The 11,169-nt window shown below is 40.5% G+C and overlaps 1 protein-coding gene across 1 annotated transcript in view; it reads right to left on the reverse strand.

Moving 5' to 3' along the window:
* Positions 1–1,575: 1,575 nt before the first annotated feature.
* Positions 1,576–11,169, reverse strand: part of LOC109968298 (alsin-like) — a 26,842-nt gene continuing 17,248 nt past the window's right edge. The window contains exons 24-41 of the mRNA XM_020614464.1: positions 11,013–11,079; positions 10,747–10,925; positions 10,199–10,264; positions 9,823–9,921; positions 9,301–9,465; positions 8,596–8,707; positions 7,768–7,845; positions 7,336–7,472; positions 6,893–7,048; positions 6,662–6,776; positions 5,943–6,100; positions 4,714–4,812; positions 4,331–4,513; positions 4,100–4,145; positions 3,823–3,884; positions 3,402–3,551; positions 2,946–3,042; positions 1,576–2,560 (exon numbers count right to left, since the gene is read on the reverse strand). Coding sequence (XP_020470120.1) covers positions 2,522–2,560; positions 2,946–3,042; positions 3,402–3,551; positions 3,823–3,884; positions 4,100–4,145; positions 4,331–4,513; positions 4,714–4,812; positions 5,943–6,100; positions 6,662–6,776; positions 6,893–7,048; positions 7,336–7,472; positions 7,768–7,845; positions 8,596–8,707; positions 9,301–9,465; positions 9,823–9,921; positions 10,199–10,264; positions 10,747–10,925; positions 11,013–11,079 — 2,008 coding nt within the window. The 3' untranslated portion in view covers positions 1,576–2,521. The remainder of the gene's footprint in view (positions 2,561–2,945; positions 3,043–3,401; positions 3,552–3,822; positions 3,885–4,099; positions 4,146–4,330; positions 4,514–4,713; positions 4,813–5,942; positions 6,101–6,661; positions 6,777–6,892; positions 7,049–7,335; positions 7,473–7,767; positions 7,846–8,595; positions 8,708–9,300; positions 9,466–9,822; positions 9,922–10,198; positions 10,265–10,746; positions 10,926–11,012; positions 11,080–11,169) is intronic.

Here is an 11,169-nt window from a genome sequence, read left to right on the forward strand (position 1 = left end):
AGTTCAAACAGGTGCAATTAATACAGGCAATGAGTGGAGGATAGGAGGGCTTCTTAAAGACAAACTAACAGGTCTGTGAGAGCCAGAATTCTTGCTGGTTGGTAGGTGATCAAATACTTATTTCATGCAATAAAATGGAAATTAATTATTTAAAAATCTAATAATGTGATTTACTGCAATTTTTTTGTAGATTCTGTCTCTCACAGTTGAGGTGTGCCTACGATGAAAATTACAGAACTGTCCGTTCTTTGTAAGTGGGAGAACTTGAAAAATCGGCAGTGTATCAAATACTTATTTGCCCCACTGTATATAGACCTGGAACTAAAACTAGATCCAGTGTCCTGGTACATGCTGGCTCACTGTCACACTGCCCTGGTGTGCAGGGACACCTGAATAAAACAGAACCACCAGTCAAAACCCCTGTTGTGAGATAGGCTCCAGTCTGAGTGTTTACATGAACATTTCAAACACTGGTCACTATTACATTCTAGTCATGAATTGAAGCATTAAGAAATAAAAGAAAACCTTTTTTCATCAGGAGACATTTTACAGAGCTAAACCAGATTTATTGACACTTTTGAAACACATTTATACAATGACTCAATGAAATTATCCTTAAAAACTAACTTCTCCTGACCATCACTGTTCATAATTTTTTAGAAATATATGAAGTTACAAAATAGACTTAGAAAAATAATAAACTTAAACCATAATTCAGTCCGGTTACAGCCTTGTAGACTGAAGTCTCCAAGAAATGTAGGTTTCATAAAGGATTACAATGTTTTAAATGCTTTAGCCTATTAATTACAAACTACACGCACCTCATAATCCTATGGACCATTTTAAAGATCATAAGTCATTTTTGAAAAATTTGATTGGTTTCAATTCATTTTGGTAACAAAGAGGAATTCCCTGCTCAAACTGACCTGGTTATGCAGAGAAGATTGTGTGAAATTTAGAACAAAATATAATGTTTATTTGATAAATTTCTAATAAATAATTTAAAGTACATTGAATTATAAATGAACCAACAATTCATTTGTAACAGATTCCCTCATGCCCCCCAAAAAATAAAATCAAACAAGGATACACACTTGACAAGACTCCTAGCTGGCTGTGACCTTTCTGGGCCCTTACTGCGAGTAAATTACAATGACATCATTATTCTAACGTCCCCACAGGCCTTTATAACACACACAATTGCATTCAGCGGATCAGTGCATTTGATATTAAATATTTTTGTAGGCAAGCTAGTTTGCTATAAAATATAGAAAATATAGTCTGGATTTGCATTAAATCACATGATGATGGATAATCATGGCACAAGTCCTATATACAAACAAAGCACAACATGACCTCCCAGATGGAAGTCATCAAAATGTACATTCCTTTTATACACAAAAGTGCAACATTGAAACAGTCCTTGTCAGATTTGTTCATAATATGCTCATCATATACACACAAGAGAACAAAAAAGTGAATGACATATTGTATCAGTAGTGGAAGGAACATTTCTTTTATGCTTAGCTACTGAGTGTTCCCTTATTTGTAACATTAAGTCAAATATAATGTAATGTTCCGAACCTCTCCTGTGCTCAAAAGATACAATGTAGAGCTACAGCGCTTTGTGGAGAGAGAGGACATTTCAAAAAAGGAGGATTTTTGATTTCTATCTGTGTAAAGCAAGTTATTTGCAGATGATTTACAACTGCAGGAATAGACGAATTTCACAAACATGTGAAAATTTTCCCTTTCCACTGCTTACAGCTTCCTGACCTGGTGATTGTGGAGTTCAGTCTGACCTTGCTTTATTAATCTCTAACCGTGTCTCATGTCTTAAGGTTCCAGTGAAAAGTACTGAGGTAATGCTACCTTTACTCTTTAAAATGCTGGGTGCTAAAAACATACTGAAGTGTGTACGGTTTTGCCAAAGCCAACATAACGTCTGTCAGGTTGTCTTTGACAAGCACCAATCTCAAAGGTAACTATAGCTAGATGACATTAAATTTGGATATTTTCAACTGTGAATTTACTGTGCTAAATGCACCGTTAGTCTGCCATTAAGGAAACATCTGTTACAATTGAAACCCGCCTGCAGATGCAAATCACAACTTTAAAACACTGATGTCGCCTTTGAGCTGTGCTTAGCCATTAGAAACACATTTACATTTCTATTCCAATTATTAGCCCTTTAAAAAGAGGTCTGGTTCAGAGTCTGTCAGTAATGCAGCCAGTCCCCTTTTCCTGGAGTGTTGGCAAGTTCTCACAGAAAGCAGATGAAACAGGAAAAATATACCTCATCGACAGCTTACTGTATATTTTAATATCTTACCCTTAGGGAAATACTGTAAACTTAGAAATGGAAACTGATCTGATGTATTACAAACAACTGACAGCAACATACAACCGTAAGTTGTGGAGATGATAGAGTAGTTTTCCAACATGTCCAGAAGATGGCGATGTGTTGTTTTCCTATGAATTCTGTCCTATGAAATGTTCATGACATGTCTCCGGTCCGTTTCTATGAAGTCGACTCGTGCTGGATCTGGATGTAGCAGGCCTGCAGCACAGACACGTGAACATGTATAAATGAAATTAAGAGATATACTGTATGAGAGTGAGGCTGAGATAACTGAATAACAAAAAATGTTTTATGAATGAGTGACTCAGTGAAACAACTAGTGGTTAGGAATAAATCAAAGAATTTGAAAGCAACAAGACAGGACCCACATGTTCCTACACAACTTCCAAAATTTCTCATCTGAACAGAAATTTATCGGATCCGCATTTGTATGAAAACACTAGACAACCGGGCTTTTGGGGAAAAACCTACCTTCTGGATTCAGAAATGATGACAATTTATGTATACACAGATGAATGTCTGTGAGCAAATTACAATTTTCAGAATTCCATGGTGTGTTCATGTGTGTATTAGAGGGTCCTACCTTCAGTGTTGTGAACATCATTCCCACTTCTCCATGCTGAATGTTGGGATCCATCAAATCTTCTATGAGACTGACCTCAGCGCCCAGGTTTCTGATCCTGGAGAACAGTGCAGTTAAACATAACATGACCGGGCATTTTCAGCTTTGCTAGGTCTTCAGCTTCTGATCTATCTAGCCATCTATCTATTTGTAAAAAAAACATAGCAGCACTGAGTTATAACTGAAAGACATTAAGCAATATTGAGACTAAATAACAGAAATGTTATAAGAACTGGCCACTAATATATAATGAACAAGTGAAAATAAATCATTTGGAGCATGAACGCAAAAATGTGATAATAAAACAGCTAAAAGCTAAAAGTGAGACCATTAGACACCAGCCTTTGTATCTACTGACAGTGTGTGTGTGTGTGTGTGTGTGTGTGTGTGTGTGTGTGTATGAGAGAGATAACACACCTAGATCTGACCACAACATAAAGGAAAAGAGGAAACAGGTCATCCATGCACCACAGGAAATCACCATCCACCATGGGTTTTATTTCCTGTGTCAACTCCTCAAACGTCTTCTGGATTACCACAAGTTTGTCTGAGGGAGTGAAGGTAGTGCTGCGTGGGTAGGAGGACAAAGATTTTAATTCAGTGTATAATAATGTATGAATTAAATGTGTTAATGCTCTGAGTTGTGCTGTATGATTAATGTTGGAATAATCTGCCACATCAGGTCACATCAGGTCCAGGGGATGAGGGTTGCTTGGATTTTTCTGAGGCTAAACAGGGGATGGGGGTTGCTTGGATTTTTCTGAGGCTAAATATTATCTGAACCGTGACCAATCTTGTCACGTTGCCTGTCTGCCCTGTCACTGCACATGGCAGATACCTGATTTGCTGGAGCGTCTCTACAGCAGAAATAAAGCAGGCGTCTTTACTGCTGGACACAATCTGTGGGACAGAAGCAGTGGAAATTGTTTAAGTGTACATTACATCTGATGCAACTGTGAACAAATACAACACATCTTAACGTTAAGATGGTATCAGGGGCAATCTATAATGTGTGACCATGATAGCAAGAGATGGGCTGAAAGCTTGTGCATGAAACCACTGGACACAAGTACAGAAGATGAGAAAAGGTACATGAGAAGAAAACAATGTCTGACCTGCTTTTTCTCTCCCAGAATTGACATCCACACTGGCCAGAACTTCCTATAAGAGGACAAACATTATGACTTCTACAACAAACAATAAAAACACATTTTTGCATTAGGGTAGTCTGACAAACATAGAAAAATGTTACTTTCAGTGGAAGGAAACACAACACTGTCTATTGACAGCTTGTGGTGGCTTTACAAACAAATGTCTGTGCGTGTGTGTTGATTGTACGAACTCACTCCTGCACTCCCAGGAAGCTGAGCAGCGACTGGTCAGGCTGTTTGTTGAGTCGAAGGATGCGCTCCCAGTATTGGGCCTCCTCCTGCTCCTCCTGCAGGCAGTACAGGGTAAAGAGAGGAGGGTAGAGTCGAGGGAGCAGCAGAGGGAGGAGCAGAGAGGGGCAGCTCACCACCACAGCACAGCTGGAGAACACGGTGGAGGAAGAGAGAGAGCGAGAGATGGAAGTTCAGTGTGCAGCTTGTCTGTTGGTGGATGCGTGACTTGGAAAGGTCACCTGGCGGAGTCTTGATTGGATAATGTCATCTTGTAAGTTAACCACTGTATCTACCCAGACAGCTGTCACTGCCTTTAGGCCTACTGCCATGTGTGTGTTGATACTCACCCTTGCTCTGCTGTGTTAGAGCTACGTCTGCTTTTAGATGGCGAGAAAGTGGGGTCTGGGATGCTGCCACCATCAGCTGGTAGCCCTGGAAACAGAAACCTGCAGGAACAAAACACATGCTCTTTAGTGTAGTTATTTTAATTTTGTACATGTACATTAGATTTATTTAGGACTGGACCCAAATATTCGACCATTCGGATATCCGTTCTTTGGGTAGGTCATCACGTTTCAATCTTAGTAGTGCCAGTGACACCTACAATCCTGTTAGCAAAGCTCAGTGTGGAATCTGTTCAGGTGGCAGCTTCCGCTGATTGTCGCTGTTGAAATGACAACCAGCTGTTGCTAACTAACGTTAACTCTGACTTAAAACTGATGACAGTACAAAATGAAGGCGGCTGTTGTCAGGTTTGTGACCTCTGCTGCAGCCAGTGGACACACAGACAACACACTGTCTGCTGTTAAGCTAAAGCTCTCTGATGCGAGAGGGGCTGCTGAAACGAAAGAGCTATGGAGGTTGCTCAAAGACAGTGTTTAAAAAGTTTAATTATGGTTGATCTGACTCACAGCGCTAGGTTTAGAGAACGCAAAACTTAAAAGTGGCTTCAAATTAAATGTTGGAGCAGAATTCAAAACTCGGTCCAGTGGTCCTACTATATACTCATTCACCGGCAGTTCTGGACATTAACAGAAGGATCAGTTTATCAGTCGGCCTCTGCGACACTGCTCCATCTGATGGATATATACACAACACTGCAGGCGGCTTGCACACATGAAGCTTAGAAGCGTTAACAAGGTCGTGCTGCGATCACTGCGTCATCACGAGGGATACACGGTAAGAGCAGGGGCCACGCGTAGGCCTGTCACAGATCGAGCATGGTTCCACCACAGTCCTGGCAGCAATTTAAAATGGCTGCATCTGTACCACCTTTATTTATTTATTTATGCATATGATTTATTTTAAGAATTTATTTTCACTTTTGATTCAAACCACGTGTGTTCTCTCCTTAATATCTGAAACCTGACAAGTGCACTGAATCTCTGACTTTCCATAGTTAACATAGACACTAGCAGCTAGTGAGAAGGCCACACCCTTCTGTTAACACCAGTGCAAGGTGAGACAGTGTCTCTAACCTTGTATCGAGATACCCTGGTGAAAACACAGGCTTGAACTGAGAGACCTACAAAGTCTCAGATGTGAACAAAAGTGAGACCTCAGCAGATGTAACTACCTGACAATGCTGTAGAAATGAGTGAGGTAAGCCTGCACCTCCAGGACGGCCTGCCTGAGAAGCCGGCGGTTGGATCCCACACCGACATAAGTCATCCTGTAGACCGTCACCAACGTCTCCACCAGCCAGCCCAGAGGGTGGAGGGGGGTCTCACATGCCTATAAAACATACATCACACAGAGACATAAAGTAAAGTAAGATGTGTGAAGGATTAAATCAGTGACAAAATCACTGATAAAGTAACAAACAGGCATTTTTGCTCACTTGCTGTCATAACAACATCTAACCTCTAACAAATCTAAGGTCAGCAACTTCCAGTGACTGTAAATCTACATTCCCTACGGTGAAACCCACAATCACTTCTCCACATTGTCAGGTTTCTTTAGCAATTCTGCCCCTCTGTGGTGTGTTGTGACACACAATTCTGTAATTTTAGCTCAGTGTAAGGAGATAAAGTGCTCTTTGGCTCTTAACAGTGGCTCTGGCCACTGAGAAGCAGGTTTTAGATAACAAGACAAGAGTGTCTGTTTTACTCTTTTCAATCAAAGTACTTTTTCGCTTTGATGCAAAAATACACTGTAAAGCTTCTACTCACTGATTTACCACATTGCCCTTAATAGCCTGACACAGTACAAATAATATGGCAAATGCTGTGATGACTGGCACTATTGGATGCACACATCATTACAAAGACAGAAACACACAATATTCACTCATACCTTGATGAGATATCTTCGTATGTTGTCATAGTTTGCAGTTGTCACAGGGTCTTTGTGCTGTGGAATCAACTCCAAGCACTCCAGGACTTTTCTCTGAGACCTAGTGAGGTCTGGGCTGCGTGCACAAAATCGACCCATAGACATATTCACTTACTTTAATAAGTAACCTCATATTTAAAAAAGGTGCAGCAGCACTTAGAGTTGCCTGATTGTTTTGCATGAGTTTCGTACCTGTGTCGCCGTGCAGCTGTTATCATAACAGCGATGTTCTCCCAGGCTGCAGCCCACTCTCCTCTCCCTGCAACGTCGCAGCCCAGTCGACTCCAGCATTCGTCAAACACACAGCCCCATCTCTGACCTGCAGTCACTGCATGCTGGCCCACCCTCCTGCACATGCAAAACGTTTTTAAAAACATTTAGTGATACAAACTCTGTATGAGACGTATCCTGTCATGTTTCCAAGCGGACCTAACAGCCTTATAATGCACAGATAAAATAAGCACACCTGTGCACATTCATACATGAAGGCTAAATATACACATGCAAACATTCAAATAAAACACGTGCACAATTGCAAAAGTGGCTGCTCAACAGATTCACATAGTTTTTGTGCAGAGAATCAGGTCAAGATATGGGTTGACTGCAGGTTTTAAAGGGTGCAAAACAGCACTCACAACAGGTTGTTCCTTTCTCTGCTGTCAGGTTCATCGATGGCTGGTTTGGTATATGTCCCAATCACTTTCAGCCCTGTGCTCCAGTCCCCACTGAACAGGCCCTCCAAACAGTCCCCATTAGTCAGGGACAACACACCCTGGGAGCAATGAGCGTTAATGAAGTTATATTTACTTTATTTATTTACGGTCTTGTTAGCCGATTTTTTTGCAGTAACTTTACCAAAAACTGTGATATACAAGTTGGAATTAGGTACGCAAAAACAAACAAAAAACAAAAAGAAAAGTTGTAGTCCTAAACAAGAAAACCCAGTTGCACTGCAAAGATGTGAAGAGCCTTACACACTGGCAGAATATCTTTATGGACACAAACTGGTAGAGTACATGACAAAGAGCCAGTGCACACAGATAAATGAAGAAAGAGATGTTCTCTACCTTCCCGCTGACAGTCCAGTCATCAGAAAACTCTCCATGGAAAGCAGTGTCATCATCTGACACCAACAGACCTAGACCCTGATAAAAAAAAGATACACACTGCATCAAACATTTTAACCCTATTACAAATGATTAGGACTGTGTCCGTAGATTACATGTTTAGTTTCGTTTCTCATGCATTTATTCATTCTTGTTTAGTAATAATATAATTTGAATACAGGTTTCCAAAGGTCCATGTCCAAGAATTTTTAAATCTGAGACCAATTACACAGAAGTGAGTTTCTTTCTTTGTTAGTGCATGAAAATCCATTTTCAGTCACTTTCTAACCCTGTGTGAGATTTAATTGCGACACAGGTACACATTCAAATACACAATGTAAATATCATTTTAATGACTTTCTTTACTCAATATTAATGTCTAAAAGGTGGCTTAACAGTGCCATCTCCTGTCTTTGTGTGGCACTACACATCAGGTATCCAAGTCGATAGTGTGAGTCGACCTTTATGTCATAATACTGTATACTGAGTAGATGAAGCAGTATGACATGGATGATAGCAAGACTAGGTAGGTTAACCATAATGTTTTTAATGATGCAACAGCCTACTGATTAATTTGAGTCTAAAACTGATGCTGCTTCACTCCCAGTTTTTTTTTTTAAATGATGTCTTTGTATGTAAGTGAAGAGATGTCAGAGTTCTGGATATACAGATACTAGTGTCATTAGCCTAGAAAACAACAAAGACTACAATCTCTGCTTCCTCAGACTGAGGACAGTTGGAGTTCTGTATGTGAGTACTACGCTGTGACATACTTTAGGATGAACTCACACTCATCTTGTTCTCTCTGAAGGTCCCTTCATAGTACAGCCCGCCCTGGGTGACGACCACAGCACTGCCATGCCGCTGGTCATCCAGCCACAGTCCCATGTACTTCTCCCCTCTGGGGAAATAAAATTAGATCAGGGATGAATGACTGCAGTGTTTCTTTGCAGATGAAATTTAAATTCTTTCACTAGAAACTAATTTGAGAAACTGCCTTTTCGTCAAGCCATTTTCTCCCTTAAGCAGATGACAACAAGAGAACAACTGGAGACAGATTTTTATGAATGAAAATTCAGGTCCTGTTGTTGCTAAAAGAATCTTGAAATGGCAGACCTTGTGCAGATAAACAACCCCCCACCAAATCAGATTAAGTAATTATTGGTAACTTTGGTGAGGTGTAGACCCCAAACCATATATATTCTACAATTCCACATGTAAGAGCAGGAAAATCCACGATGTATCTATGTTGATGCTGATGCATACTTTGCCCAGGACTCTGTAGTAAATGACTGGGAAGTATCAGATTTGATGGAACCATACAAAAATAAAATTGATAATTTCTTATCACTACAGGAAAAACAAGAATACAATTCAGTCTCCAGAATTTTTCAGTCTAAAACAGGAATCCTTAAAAGAAACTTTCTGCGGATTTCCAACTATAAATCTTTATTGGAAGCTGCTTTGGATTTGAAGCAGATGCATTAATGAGACCTGGTGATGTCATCGTAGACTCCATATCCTGTCTTCCTGTCCTGAATCCACTGGCCAATGAAAACGCTGTAGGAAGCCTTGGCCAGTTTACCAGAGCTCAGCATGCCATAACCATAACGCTGGCCATCACAGAAGCAGCCCTCATACACCTCGCCGCTGGCATACCTATGTAAGACAGACACAGACGTACGGTGACTGTGCCTCTAGAGAAATGCACCACAGTCATTGGTTCAATTCCTACACAGGCCACTGATTTAAAACAAAATGCTGGGAAGAGGTGAGGTGGTCCCTCCCACCTCTATTCTGGTGACTTGGGACCTGAGTTGGTGACTAAAGACAGAGTTTTGCCTTTACACTTGTGACTTGTAGTCAAGTACTGCTACTTAACACCAGACATAACTTAAATGATTCAGATATGACTTTGGTGATGAATACATAATCGTTGTGATTCAGGTATGTAGCCAATTTATTTACTCTTCATTTTACTGAAAAGTCAAAAAAAAAAAAAAAGCGTTTACTGACTTGTATTTGCCGAAACCATGGATCTTTCCATCTCTCCAGAGGCCTTGGTAGCTGTCTGGTTTATTCAGCACTTTGTTAGGTATTACACACTCCCCATAGCTAGAAAAAAATAACAATACTAAAAATTTTGCAACAACAGTTTAAACATTGCTATTAAACACTGTTGTACATGGTTTTGTTTCAGACAAAACAGGAGTGACAATTCAGGCTGGCGACCAACACTATTTTCTGTTTCAGCAAGTAATTTAATTACTTACTTACTTTAATTTAATTTTATCACAGATCTCCTAAAGGGTTGAGATACATTTCATTCTAGGAATGAGCCACATTGCACGTTAACCAGTTCTTCAGTACTACAGTAGATTAATGTACAGACCCGTCCTCCAGACCATTCTTAAAGCTCCCGCTGTACATCCGTCCATCTGGCCACTTCATGGTTCCTCTGTAAAGGCAGATATAGTTTACACATATTTTACAATCCAACTATTTGCACAGTCAATCTGTGGCCATTAATTGAGCTACTTATTTCTAATGACATCTGGATTCAACAATGCAGCAAAGGTTTGTGTGTATCTCAGACCACAGTGATTTATCTTATCCCCTGCAGATACACTGACTGCTCATTCATTTACAATCACCCTGTCTTCATCCCACATCTCTACTGATTAGAAGTTTGATGACTGAACTGAAAATCACAGTCTCCATCCACGAACTATTGTACCAACAGTGGTTCTGCATGTTATTGATGGGTGGGACTATAACTATGAGCCATTTAAATAACACTCTAGTGTTCAAACGTTTACAGTGGGCTACTGAAATCCAATGCACACACTTAAAAACATATCTTATGAACACACCCATAAGAAAATATTAGTCAATAAACACTCAAATTGCAGAGGTGAAGACACACACATCCCCACTAACCTGCCATGAGGTCGTCCTGCCAGCCAGCACCCGGTATACTGGGCATCTTTAAACCGTCCCTCTCCAGTGAACGTGTAGGAAGCTGTACGGGACATCGCCGTCTGCACTGGCGATGACCCCTGACCTCCACCACCCAGCACCTGATCCACTGCCTGGTTAAGAGATTGCAGCCACTTGTTCTAAAGAGAGAAAGAGAAAGATAATATATGGTTTTCCTTGGGTGAAAACAATGCTACCACAAGTGTTTAATATAAACTTTAAATGACCTTTTCCTGTGGTGTTGAGGCCACCACTGTGAAACTCCCCTCTGGACATGTGATTTTGATGGCACAGCTGAAGACACACAACAGAGTTTAGTTGTACTGAGCACAACCAAATAAATCAGGACTGAAAACAGAAACCAAGTTTTGGTAATTTGGAACC

This window comes from Monopterus albus, unplaced genomic scaffold (genome assembly GCF_001952655.1).
Source record: "Monopterus albus unplaced genomic scaffold, M_albus_1.0 scaffold146.1, whole genome shotgun sequence".
NCBI classification, from domain to species: Eukaryota; Metazoa; Chordata; class Actinopteri; order Synbranchiformes; family Synbranchidae; genus Monopterus; species Monopterus albus.